The sequence below is a fragment of the Rhea pennata genome, chromosome 14, assembly GCF_028389875.1.
Source record: "Rhea pennata isolate bPtePen1 chromosome 14, bPtePen1.pri, whole genome shotgun sequence".
Classification (NCBI taxonomy): Eukaryota; Metazoa; Chordata; class Aves; order Rheiformes; family Rheidae; genus Rhea; species Rhea pennata.
This window is the reverse complement of record NC_084676.1, coordinates 3,694,284-3,707,802: the sequence shown is the minus strand read 5'-3', so window position 1 is coordinate 3,707,802 and position 13,519 is coordinate 3,694,284. Positions and strand designations below refer to the sequence as shown.

The 13,519-nt window shown below is 45.1% G+C and overlaps 1 protein-coding gene across 3 annotated transcripts in view; it reads left to right on the top strand.

Moving 5' to 3' along the window:
- FGF18 (fibroblast growth factor 18) overlaps nt 1-2,007 on the top strand; it is an 87,828-nt gene extending 85,821 nt beyond the window's left edge. For all 3 annotated transcript variants that reach the window (XM_062587292.1, XM_062587291.1, XM_062587290.1), the window contains one exon: nt 1,031-2,007. In XM_062587292.1, the coding sequence (XP_062443276.1) occupies nt 1,031-1,297 (267 nt within the window). In that variant the 3' untranslated portion in view covers nt 1,298-2,007. The remainder of the gene's footprint in view (nt 1-1,030) is intronic.
- The last annotated feature ends 11,512 nt before the right edge of the window (nt 2,008-13,519 follow it).

The following is a 13,519-nucleotide window of genomic DNA, read 5'->3' as shown; positions in this document are numbered from 1 at the left end:
AATCCTTCCTTTGGCTTTGCTAAGCGTTAGATTGAATCCTGTATAATGTTCCGTATTGTGTTTATCGCTGTAAAACACCCAGAGCTGCATCTGTCCCCGGGGGCTGAAACAAGTCGTTTCTCCTCCTTAATGGCTCTTGACTTACGAAGCCAAGGCCTGGTACACGGGAGGCACTCAGCGTGTGACGTGTTGTAGGTACGGGACCAGTAACTTGGCAGTTAAAGTACAAAGTGTATTTTCTGGCAGGAGACTGTAGGCAAGAAGAACTTCCTCTGTGCTGAGCGACCGGGACGAGCTGTTGTGCGATGCTGCAACTCCCCGCGGTGCTGCCTGCCCTGCACAAGTGAGAGCCCAGCATCTCAACCGGCAGCGACGTTCAGACTCCCCTCCTGTGCCTGATTAAGGGTCTTCGAGGTCCTTAGCGCCCATGGGTGCTTCCAGCGTGTGTCTGTCGCTTGGTTGAGTCAGCTTGTCCCCGACTCCCCGTGCACCGTTGACTTGGCTGGCTCCTACGTGGTGCCTTGGAAACAGAGGGAGAGCGTTTCCAGTGCACCCCAATGGCTCAGGCTGAGGCTTGTAATGGTTTTAGTGGGATTTGGAGATATGCGCACAGGGCCAAAAGGTATTTTTCAAAATATGTCAGAAGTGAGTGGTAGAAGCAGAAGCGCTGCTGTCTGGCCCATCTGGGATGTAAATATGATGCTTCCTTGGAACAAATTCACTTCACCCTCCTTTCTAATGGAAAATGCAAAGCTAAATGTCTTGTTTTTCTTGCAGTTGAAGGAGTTGAATGCCTAACAGTGCTTGTCTTTGAAAAGTCTTTCTCTCCTCGGATAGGAGTGTATGGGGGGGGGGGGGGAAGTTGAATGATGCTCTCATGCTTTTCTTATTTCTTTTTCAGTTGACTTTTCTTTCTGGTCCTGTTAAGATGTTTGAGCCAAAAGCCAGGTCCGGATGCAATGACTGTATTTATACCGAGTTGGGTTTTGGTCGTTTGGTTTACATTTGGATTTTCTTTTCCCTTTTTCAGCCTGATGGCACCAGCAAGGAGTGTGTCTTCATTGAAAAAGTCCTAGAAAACAACTATACAGCACTGATGTCAGCAAAATATTCAGGCTGGTATGTTGGATTCACCAAAAAAGGAAGGCCACGGAAAGGGCCCAAGACCCGGGAAAACCAGCAAGATGTACATTTTATGAAGAGGTACCCAAAGGGCCAAGTGGAGATACAGAAACCTTTCAAGTACACAACAGTCACCAAGAGGACTAAGAGAATACGACCCACCAACCCCAGTTAAAAATAGACAAAAACAGTGTCACAATAATAAACCACAAAAAAAAAACTGCACCAGAGGAATATTTTTACATTAAAAATAAGGAAGAAGCTCTATTTTTGTACATTGTGTTTAAAAAAAATAAAAATAAAAAAATTAATAAAAGACTAGATGGCAAACGCTGGGGAAAAGCTGTTAGGGATTTATTGTGACTTGAAAAACAAAAAGAACTGCTCTATTTAAATTGACTTCTTGTTGTTGATGACACAGGTGCTTATTTCTCTTTTTGGAAAGGACAACTTTTCAAGCATATCCCCAGAGGAAAAAGTAATTATTAAAAATAAATAAATAAAACCAAAGAAAACCAAAGTTCTTTCCCAAAGTTACTGAGACCCTGCCCTGAAAATTGCCAGTTTTGCAGTAATCTATTTATTGTCTGCTGCAAGCTGGACCGAGACAAGATGGTGTGTGCCGCAGTGATTGAGTTTCCGTGGAGTTCTCAACGCATCGATCTTCTGTAACCTTTTTGACGACATAAGGTGTCACGGCTCTGTGATCCTGCATTATGCTCAGTTCTGGAGAATGCTGCTAAATACATTCAAGTGACTACAAAATGACCTAGTACACCAATGATAAGGGAATATTTTAAAACCAGCTATATTATATATATTATATATATATAAGCTATTTATTTCACCTCTCTGTATATTGCAGTTCCATGAACCAAGTATTACTGCCTCAACAATTAAAAAAATTATTTAAAACACATGTACATATTTTTTTGCTGTTCACACTTTTTTCCCCTCGCTGAGTAGTATTTTTTAATGAACATTTCTCTTTTAGGTGAGGGCAACAGGATGTGTTTGGAGTAGTTTCCCTGCAGCAAATTTCATTGCTAACTCTATAATTCCTCCTTTTCCATAATGCCATCATCTTTCTTTTCCCTGATTGTTCCTAAAAGAAACAAATCTTTTTATGTGGGGTGATGGGGAGAGATGGGGAAATACAGGCTGAAGTTTTTCAAGAGCAGGAGTTAAATTTGGTGCTTCTCAGCCTAAAAAATATTTCCTTAGCTTTAGCCAAGGAGAAGGTAAACTAAACTGGAAAGTTAGCATATTGCTCAATTAACATGTACATATGTATGGCTTGTGTTTCCTTCACCAGTGTTTTTGAGAGGGGCTATTTGTTTCAGCGAAGTCAACAGGATTTAATATTGTATCTTTTAAAACTTACTCTAGACAGAAAGAACTCCCCAAACAAAGTTCCTTCCCTCCTCTGCTGTGGCTATGTAAAAATCATAGAAAGGCTCCTAGCCTTTCTATGATTTGGTTTCCTCGTCCATACAGCCAATTTTCCTCACATATGTTTTACCTAGAATTTGGAGTATGTAAAGCCACATGTGAACACAAAGTGTAAATCTTTATTTACAAACAGCTCGTATACTGACCTACTTGGTGGTAGGCTGAGTGGGACAGACTTAAATGGAGAGTGGGAAAGAAGAAGAAAGATGCCACGTTAGAAGTCAATTGAAATAAAAATTGACCTGAAATTTTGGCTGAAATGACAATTGATCTCAAGAGCAGCTTTAAGAAGAAGTTCTCCTGACTTTTTTGGTTTTGCTGTTTGCACACATTGCTACGCTCCCTGATTCCAGCAAGGGTAAAAATGCTCAAAGCCAATAAGAAAGATTTTTCTTATTAATCAGAAGAATGACTCTCCCTAGAACAAGCTTTCTCAAGATAACTTTGAGAGCTCCAGCCAAATCCTGCAGATCAAAGCTGTTTGGGAGATGGTTGAGATAAACATGCAAACTTGAGGATGCTTATCTGAACAGAACTGCCAAACCTCGCAAGCCTAGAGAAAAATGAGCAATGCGAAGCAGGGTCACTCCATGTTGCTCATAGAAAAGCTCCGCAGCCATACAGGTGATATCTTGCCCTGCGGCTAAGCACCGGTGGTCACCTGAGAAGCCTGTCTCACCAGGAATATATAGGGAGCTGCTCTCAGGACACACCGGGGGCCAGCATTTGAGATGAGAACCTCACTGCCTGATGGTGCAACAGAGGACTTGGCTGATGGGGGCTGGAGAGGCTTGCCAGGTCTGCCTCCACATTGATTCATGTGGTAGAGATTCAGGAGAAGTTCAGAGGAGTGCTGGGGCTGGGGAACTGGGAGTGGCAGTAGATTTGCCTGTGTTAGTACCTTGACGAGGAGAAATCCAATTGATTTCAAGAGTAAGAAAGGATTTATGATTTTTTTCCCCTTGAAATACAGCCATGGCCCATGGCACTGGTGTTTTCATTGTCAGACTCATGAGACTTGTTTTCAGTAAGAGAAATCAGAAGAGGTGGAGGCGTTAATGCAGCAGAAAGGTTGGGCAGAAGGGATCTCTCCAGGGGTAAGTGCAAAGAGGCAAATTCCTCCCCATCCTGAAAAGTCCCTGGGCAAAGGTGCTTGGCATCCTTCAGGTGAGAATTAGAGGAGGTGCAATCTATGGGAGAGGCTCCTAGCAATTTTGTTGGATGGTGGACATCTCAGAATCAGCTGGTCTTTATGTATTATTGAACAAAACAAGAACAGCAGAAAAGATCGTAAGAATTCAGTCACCAGGTTCCCTGTTCAGAGCAGCTTCATGTAGGGCCAAAGGCCATTCTAGGGAGGTGATGTTTAAGAAATTAAAAGTTAATTAACAAGGGAAATGAACTGTGTGCCCAATAACCAACTCATGGGCTACGGTCATTGGACCGGAGGTTTGCAAGCAGTTTTCAACAGCCCACTTGAACCCTTCTTTCTCTATTGACCTCAGGATTATAGAGAAGAAGGTTGTCTGTGTTTAGGTGTGATTCCTTGTGTAGGCTATTACATTTGATTTACTTTATAATTAAACATTGTTAATGAGGATTTAATTACTATCGTGGAAATAACCTCAATAGTGAGGGGGCGTAACACTAGGTAGTTGCTTGAAGCAACCGATGCCATTAATGTGTGTGGAGCTCTGGGTGGGCATGCTTTAAACAAGTATACTACTTAATTGAATTTAATAATAGTGCATTGTAGCTACTGCTTCAGAAATACTGCTAGATTTGTAGCAAGGTTTTTATAGCTGAGATCAGACAGTGACATGCTCTGATAATGCTCGTCATAAATCTGGGCACTGGCACTTGAGGACCCCTGGGTGGTCTTGATATGTGAGCCCACCTCTGAGAGGAGCCTATGTGGGCTTGGTGAAATTTCTTCTTGGTACCTTGAGCATGCTGAACAAACTGGCCTGCTGTTCAGTGAGACTTTTCAGATGATGGGTGTCACTCTCCGTGGCCCTGAAAGGGCAGCAGTAAAAGCTCACAGCCAGGCTCTGCATCTGATCCTTGCTGCTGGCCTGTGTCTTTATGCGGAGCCAGGCCAAATCCTCCAACCGAAACCCTGAAGGAGCTTTGCAAAAATTTAGATCCTAGTCTAGATCTTAACTTTGCACTTAGACGTGTAGTAGTACATGAAATAACTTGTCACAGATGCAATGAAGGGAGAAAGTACATGAATAAAAATATGCCTGGCAGTCTTGGACTGCTGTCTAGACAGAAGCAACCTAAGTTGAAGGCTGTGGTGAACTGCAGTGTATATGCAGCACTAGGGTCAGCTTTTTTTCCATTTCAACATCACCTTCCACAGAGCTCTTGGTAGAACCGAGCGAGGGAACCCATTCCCAACTTTATCACCTCCTGGCCTGGATGCGTTGCTCACTGTGAGGCCAACGAGCATCCGGCCGGACTGTGGTGTGCGGTCTGGCTCACCTGAGGTCTCTCTTAGATAATGATGGTGATGATGATGATTAAAAAAAAAAACAAAACTGTCAGCAGATGATGATCAGTCTGCCAGATAAGTTTACATTCCCAAAGCTGGAGTTTTCAATTACCCAGACAAAACCCTCTGCGGTGTTTCCTGTTCAACAACAGACTTTTTTTTTGTTGTGCCTCTGTAGTGTTGATACAAATGCGGCTGCCACTGCAGACTTATCTCTGAATCTGTGGGGCTGCTGCACCTGGGCTGCACACAGGCTATGTAAGCCTAGTTTGCTACTGTTGTAAACAGCTGTTTTTAGCACCCTGTTTCTTGAGAATGAAAGAAGACCCTGCCTACAGTGGGGCTCGATAATGTCAAAATTTGTGCTTGTGTTCTTCTGCTGTACTTGCAGTGTTGTTTAGCTCAGTATCATTCTCGTAACACTGGCCCGCAGACTAACCTTTAAAGATGAGCTTTTTGCAGATTTAAAGCAGTAAGAAAGTCTCTTCCAAGAACTCACTTGCAGTTCTAGCTGTGCTGTTCTGTCAGTGCAGGATTATCCTGCAACCTGCCTATGCAGAGTGATCGGTCCTTTCCACTGAATCACCTCTTATAAGCTAATGTGTGTGATACTTACTTACCCAGAATTGATACTAGTTTCTGGGAGCGTAGCTGATATACTCCTCCAACAAATGGCACCTCAGTGATGGAGGTTATAGATAGGGCAAGAAAGATCAGGACCAAAATGATGAAGTCTGTGGAAGGGATGCTGCCTTAATGCTTCAGCGAGAGCCTGATGAGACCACATTTTTGCATTCACGACTCGTAGAATTAAGGCCATAGCACAAATTAGCTGGATCTTCTCATGCCAACAAACCTGAGTGTCCTCAGGGAACCACATAGCAGCTGAGCAGGACTTACTTGGGGCACAATCTGGAAAGTATGGTAAGGCCTGAGCTCGGCTCAGCCCTGCCGCCTCTCTTGCTAGAATCATTGCGGTCTTTGCAGTGGCTTGTTTGCTTTGGCTCACAAAAATATTGTTATATGTAAGCCTGGCTTCGGTTTGCCTAACCTACATGACCTCTGTGACCAAGGCTTGACAGGCGTGTGACTGGAGGAGTGTTGTAGGCTACAAGCAATGTTTTGCTCCATGGATGTCCATCAGGTTTCCTAGATTTGCAGAACCATTTTGGTGCCTCTCCTAGAGCACGTACTTTCACAAAACTAGTGGAGATAGATCTTCTGCTAAGAATCAAAACTTCAGCTTTAGAAGATTTTCTAGTAACTTCTCTTATGCAGGAGAGTTTGTCCACCAGTGAAGATGTGACTCGAAGCAGAGTCAACTGTAGGGAGGATAGCTTGGATAATGCAAAACATAGGCAAATTAGGCTTTAAGAGCATGCTATATTGCCATACATACCTTTGAAAGGTAAGATTGTAATACACGAAAAAGTGTTCGCGTGCATGGAGCGGGAGTGGCTGTTCTCTTTCAGGGCAGCAGAGCGGATCTGCAGTTCAGCTATCTGCCTTTGAATAACTAGGAGATGAGTGCACATAGCTGTGTAGCTGTGTGTAAAGGCACCCTGCAAAGTCCTCTGTCCAGCTCGCTGCAGCCGAGACCCCGTTTGGTCTCGCTTGGCTGTCCCTTAGATATAGCAGAAAGGAAGGGAATAAGCCTGGGTGACCCCCAAGAAAAAAAGCTTTACTCTCCCAGGCACTCTCAAGGTATTCAACATTGTGATTTTTGTCTACTGCAAGGGAAAGCAGGTATATTCCTATGCATAATTTCCTGATTTATTGCCAAAGGGTGGAAGTTTATACTTAAGATTCACAACAGCTGTTTAAAGTGCCTATGTCTCGTGCCAGCCATACCACCTGAATGGCCAAGGGATATATATAAAACTTCAATTATTTTTTGAATGTTTGTTGTTATTCATTTGGAGACGGATGAGAGGAGATTCCTCACGAATGATGTAACCTACATGGACTCTGTTATTTCCACCGGTGTGAGCTGAAAAATTAGGGAGGAAAAATCAGGTCAAAATGAAACTTTTCTTAAGTGAGGCAAAGTACAGGGTGGAGAGGTCTGGGTTTGCCTAAAACTTTTCGTTCAACCTATTTAACAATTTATTTGCTTTCTTTAAATTTAGACAATTTTAAAGGGAAAAATGAGAAATCCAAAGCTTCATTTTGAAAATAAAAAGAAGTATGTGATGTTTAAAAAGTCTCCCTGCCTATTTCTCCATTCAAACTCTTCTTAAAACCTCCAGACCATTTAGAGACCCCCTCTCTAAAATTCTACTTTTGAGGCAATGTACCGTTAGTTTAGAAAATGCCACCTCGTTCTGCTTACAAGAGTGTCTAGGCAGGCCCTGGATGAGGACTGCCACAGCTATTTACTGGAACCCACTGCAAGGGGTCCAGATCCCCAACCAGACCCAGATTATCCATATCCTACCTGTTTCTCCTGCTCCTCTTCTGTCGCCATCCCTTCCTTCTCGGGGGGATGGATCCCAACTGCCCTGACAGGTACCAAAGATGAGGCTTCTCCAGCAATCATAACCAGAGGAAAACATTCATAACGTTGTTTCCTTTCTCCTGTGGCCTTTCAAGCAGCCTGGCTTTTGCAGCAACCAACGGTTGTAAGCAATACCCATGTCAAGTCAAATCCAGTGAGTGCTGGCTTGCCGTGGCCGCTTCGACGTTTCACGTGCAGGGAGAGTTTGAGGGGGAATTGCCGTCCTGCAACAGGGTTTGACAAAGATCATTGTCTCAACAGCAGTAAAGACTTCTAGATTCAGTGGTTACCCACCAAGACAAGCCAACCTCCAAGCTCTGGACTGATGGAGGCTTTGGCAATACCTGACCATGTTTGTTTTGGGTGCAACCTGTTCCTAGCTGCAAAGTTATGGAAAGTTGTAGTCTGACCAGGGCAGCCCAAAGGTGGCTGACACCTCTTTGGGCAAGAGCTGATTTAAAATTTCAGACGAGACAAAAGCATAAGTGTCTGAATATCCCTTGTGTTTGCCAGCCTGGGAGACCCATGGCTGAGCCACAGGAAGCTTAACTGAATTATGCTGGGTTTGGGAAATTATTGGTTGAGTTTCCCAAGCCACATCAAACCAATGCGAAGAGAGATGAATTGGTCTACTCGGGCCTAAAGTGTAGAAAACACTGCCTTTGTTTTGAAAAAAACAACCAAAAGGGCCAGAAATAACAGAAGATGTAACCGCATTGAGCCTTTAATGATAGTTTCTTCTGAGGTTAAACAGCACAAGTGTTGTGATGTTCCCCATGCACTTTGAGGGATGTAGCTGTTAAAAGGACAGTGCAGACAGGCTGGCGAAATGCTGCAGGTGAAGTGAGAAATTACCTCTTCCCAAACAGGAGCCAAAGAGCTCGTTTTCATTTTCACCTGTGTGTGCAGTCCCAGGCTTGAAAGTGCCATTTTATATCAGAATAGGCAATTCTGGACTTGCTTCCACCCGGAATAAAATAAGAGCTGTGGAATTCTCAAGGGAAATTTATAATTTGGACATTTCAATCCCAAACCTTCCAGCTAAGGACTTAGGAGAAACGTGTCTGTTTGATAGTCCTCTGTCAGGGACCTGCTCACCTCCTTCCTCTTGTCCCGCTATTAGCGGGCTGAGGAAATTGGCCATCAGAAATGTTGGCAAGGGTCGAGAAGAAAGAAAGGAAAGGCTTTTTTGAAGTGTTTTGTGATGCCTCACAGTAAGTCAGCTCAAAGCAGACCTCAGTTATTTTAGAGCCAGCTGTCTACTTGAGGGATGTTGTGTGCAAAGACAGGAGGAAGCAGTGTCAGTAACAACGGAGCAAAGCGATGGTGTGAGATAGGCCGTGGCCTGCGGCGCAGAACTGATTAGTGCATTAGTTTCTGGGAGGTAGCACATGTTACTTTGATCATATGACCATATTTGCATGAATCAGAATGTAAAAATCTTGGCTGGGATTTACAAAGGAGCCTGAAGGAATTAGCTGCCTATCTATCTATGTATCTGACACAAGCAAATAGTGAAAACCCTTCCACTCCCGCACGGTACCATTTTTGAAAGAGAGACAGCTACGTGGAGCTTAAATGTTGTTTACAGCAATGGCAGGCTTTAGGGCTGTGATCATCTTTGCTCGAGAGCTTTCAAAAGGATAAAATGAGCTTCCTATTATAGGGGCTGAAAATGATCCTAAATGAATAACACACATGCAGCTTTTGCAGGCACACATTTTTGAGACACTGGAAATGTTGGCACATGCAAACAAACAAAAACACATGTCTCGGGTCTCTGGTTTTCATAGATTCCTGCATGCCATGACATCTGGGGGGATGGCATTGCCGAGAACTAACAAACCGGATTCCCGAGCCTGGCTTGCACAACTGGCTTGGTGACACTGGGGTGAAGCACAGAGGCTGTCGGGTTGTGCTGTCCGGGCGTCCAGGACATTGTTGCTTCTCATGAGAAGAAAGAGCTGCTGGGGTGGGCGGCCCAGGAGGGCTCCCTGCAGGGCTCTGCGGAGCCAACGAGGGACCCTGTGATGCAGGGAATGCAGTTTGCTGGGCATCTGCAACTCACCTCCTGTTAAAACCAAAGAAATGATGGCTTGAGGTTGCCCTGGCACGATTTGGTAACCCGCAGTGCCCCGGATCATCCCCAGAGCTTTCGACAGAAAGCTTTGGTGAGTTGTGTGAGTGGGGCTCCTCCAGCCCCTGGGCTTCCTGATGGGATCCCAAGAGCACACTAATGGCTACGCCGGGCATTCCTGTTGGAGCCTCTGGGGCCCCTCGTCCTCGCGGATGCCAGACGGCACCCCAAAGACGCCGACGCTTGCATGGGGTGAGCGAGCGTGTGGCTGGCAGGGCTCACCCAGCTTGTGTGCACCGGCCCACTGTCTGCCTGCCTGTCTGGGTCTGAATTGCTTGGGAAAGGTAAAATAGCATTTCCTCTGGGGTCAGATATTTTGGAGAGGGAAGAAAGCAATTTGTGGCTGTGTTGTCTGCCTGATCAAAAGTGTTACCGGACTCTGCTACACAATGTGCACTCTTTAAACCAGTCCCAATTAGCCCTTCTTGCTAATGCTGTGTTTCATTCCTGGGAGACTGCACTCGGAGCGCTGTTATGACTTTGTGATTGTGCACATACCTTTATGTGCTTTCATTCTTAATCCCCTTTTTGCAGAAGCCAAAAGGTCTTCCAGCCAAAAAGGAAATCAAAACCTTTTGTTGGCTGCTTCATAAGAATTAAGGGTGGGATGAAGGTTGTAGCAGGATCTTAATTAGCCATTGTAAATAATGAGAGCGGCAGTGCCTGCAACCATATACCACCTTGGGTTGCGATATTGTCAGACCACACAAAGCTAGGTGAATGGGCAGCACAATGGCAGATACAATTCTCCGCGGACAATTGCAAGGCACGGCACACTGGAACGAATAATTTGAGCTATGCATGCATGCTGCCGGCTCCAAATTAATTGTAATCATTTGCGCTCTCGTTGAGCTGTCCGCATTGATTCCTGGGTCTCTTTTTCCTTTTTGCTGTCAGAAAAGTAAAACAAAAAAATGAGGCTGGTTAAAGACAGGGATGTAAAATGTTACTGAAAACTCGCCTGCTAAAATCAGAAATCCAGAGGAGACCTTTGCTCAAAAGCTGGGTACTTTCTGGATATCCGATCTCAAAAGAGGATATAGTGGAAATAATAAGTGTTCAGAAGCTGACAATGAAAATGATTAGAGGCCTTGCAAGGGAATGCTTTATGAAGAGGTATTGAAAGGACTGTGCCTGCTTCGTTTGGAGGCAGGAAAGTAATGAATAGTCTAGACTGTAGAGAAAGTAAATTGGGATCTCCTACTCACCTGCCCTCATAGCACATATAGATGGGGGAAGTTCAATGAAAGGCAGGAAACTTCAAACTAGTAAAAGGGCTTAGTTCTTGACTTGATGAAAATTAACATATGGAGTGGTAGTTAACCTTCAGAACTCGCTGCAAAAACAGGTTAGGGCATAAATGGGATAGGATATTTATCAGGACTGGATTTCACCCCTTTGCCTTTGGGCTCTGGCTGTGCGAGCGTTCCCATACTGTTGATAGCATTGGTCTGGAAAGTGAAACCAGTTCTCGATAGTCAGCTCTTAGCTAGTCTACTAAGAGGCTAGGAAAGGAGGGGCCTAATAAGGAATGATTATTGAGGAAGAGATTATGAAGTGAATTCAAGAACTGCTCTTTGGCGATGAAGACTTCATGCTTTGAGAGTCTGAAGATGTCAGGAGCTGGAGACCAACCCTGTTAAGAAACAACATGATGCACAAGTGTGTAGGCCTTCCTTTCTGTGTGGCAGGGAACGTGGGAGGAACACAGCATGGCTTTCCTCAGGAGCTGTGATGAGCGAAAGCCACCACCCTTCTTGCACTGGCTGCAGTGGTGCACGCATTGTCACTCCATGTCGGGGTTGTGGACCCAGCCGTGCTGTACTGCCTTGGAGCCCCAGCCTGACCCATGCCTGTGTGGTTAGTCCCAGGTTCATTCCTTTCTCTCTTACCCTCTCAGCCTCACAAGAAACTCCAGGGGCATCTCTCCTCCAAAGGAAGCTTTGTCCGGGCTGTAGCCATGCCACTTACAAACATACTGTGTTTTCTCTCAGTGCCTTTTGTAACAAAGGATCCCAAAGTACTTTCCACACAGTCCAGGCACAAGCCCATTTGCCCACCTTTGAGGACCAGCCAGCCCAGGAGCAGGCAGCTGTACACTGTAGTCCTTGCCAGCTGTTCAGGATCGGAGAGAAGAACAATATCAGCCTTTGCATTTACAGAGCCTCCCAGCTCTTCTCCAGCATTTGCTTAGTTTGACAAAAGCCATGCCAGGCAAGCGAGTGTAAATGGTCCCATTCTGGGGGTGGAGAAGTTGAGATTATTCTACCCATTTGGTCTTGAACATGGAAAGTGCCGATTTCAGTGTTTTGGAGCCTGATTGTACAAGCTCCTAGTGTATGTATGAGCTGAGATCTTTTGTCGTATGGAGGATTTGGGTGTTCAAATCTCATTCGTTTAGCATGTTGCAGCCAGAGTGCTCACCGATCTCAGGAGGGCTTCCATGTGTGCAGCACGCACTTGCTAAGGAAGTCCAAACAGGCACATAGCATGATTTTCTGGGAAGCATCCAAAATACCTGCTGGGTGGAAGATGAGTCTGACTCTGAAACCTCCAAGGTGCTCCTGTGTAAATGCAAAATAGGTTGTCTGAATGTCCTCTGCCCTGGTTGCGCAGGGAGCAGAGTTTGGCTCCAGCATCTGCACTACGCGTTGCTGCCTTCAGACGTCATAGTAGGTGGTCTGAACACAGCCCAAAGTGCTCTAATCTATGATCTGCTGTAAGAGCCAAGTGATTCAGGGCTAGATGTTTGTTTTGTACCAGTTCAAGGTGTGAACTGGGATCACGTAATGCTCTAGGAACAAGACAACAAAAACAGACCCTCGCCCTTCCCACCCAGCTTTCCAGGCAGCCCTGCTCTGGTGAGTAGGAGATACGGTCAGAGGATGCTGCTCTTCGAGTCTCCTGCTCAGAAACAAGCCCTGGAGAAGCTCACCTCTCTCTGTGGGGCACCACTCTCCTAAGGCATGGTGCAAGTTGGATAGCAGCCCTGGCCTGCAGGGATCAATTAGATGTGAAGGTGGAATTCTCATAACATATATTGGAAAAATTAGGGATTCTGCATCAATAAAGACTCCATAAAATTAAAGGCTCTGTGATCTAGGCCTTTTCATTAATATGAAGTTGTTTTGCTTTGTTTTGGTTTCATTCCTTTGCAGGTTGCCTTGAAAGCAGATTGTATATTCCAGTGTGACAGGCTATTTCACAGCTATTCCATAACCTCCCCCTTTAAATTTATAGGTGGCTTCTGTGTAGCCATCTATTGTGCAGGAGCCAGCAGTAGGACTTTGTGACTGGGTGCATACCTTCACGGTATGTGCTTCATTAAACACCTTTCCACCAAAGCCAAGTGGTTTGCACACCAGAACGGAAATCAAAGCCTTTTTTGGCTGCTTCACAACCAGACGAAAAAGGGCCATGCTGTCCTCTGATACACGGAGAAAAAGCTCTGGGAAACAGTTGGCAACAAGTGGAAGGGAGCGTCGGCTCAGCCCGCAGCACCTGGACCGACTCTGGTGGAAGAGACGCTCCTGCACACAGAGGTTACCTGTTCTGGCAGACAACAAAAATGTTGCTCCAGTAGAAATTACCACAACTCGTTGCAAATGGCAGCAATAGGAGCCTGAAAAATGGATCAAAGGAGCACACAGAAGAGAAAGATTAGCAAGAGTTATTTGCTCTGGAAGTTTCCAGAGAAGCAATCGTAGGTGAGAGAGTGAAACATGGCTCTGGCTATGTTTGGTGCTTAGAGAAGCACGGGAGGGCTGAGCCCACGTCTTCTGGCAAAAGTCCTAATTTGAGTATTTTGTTTAAT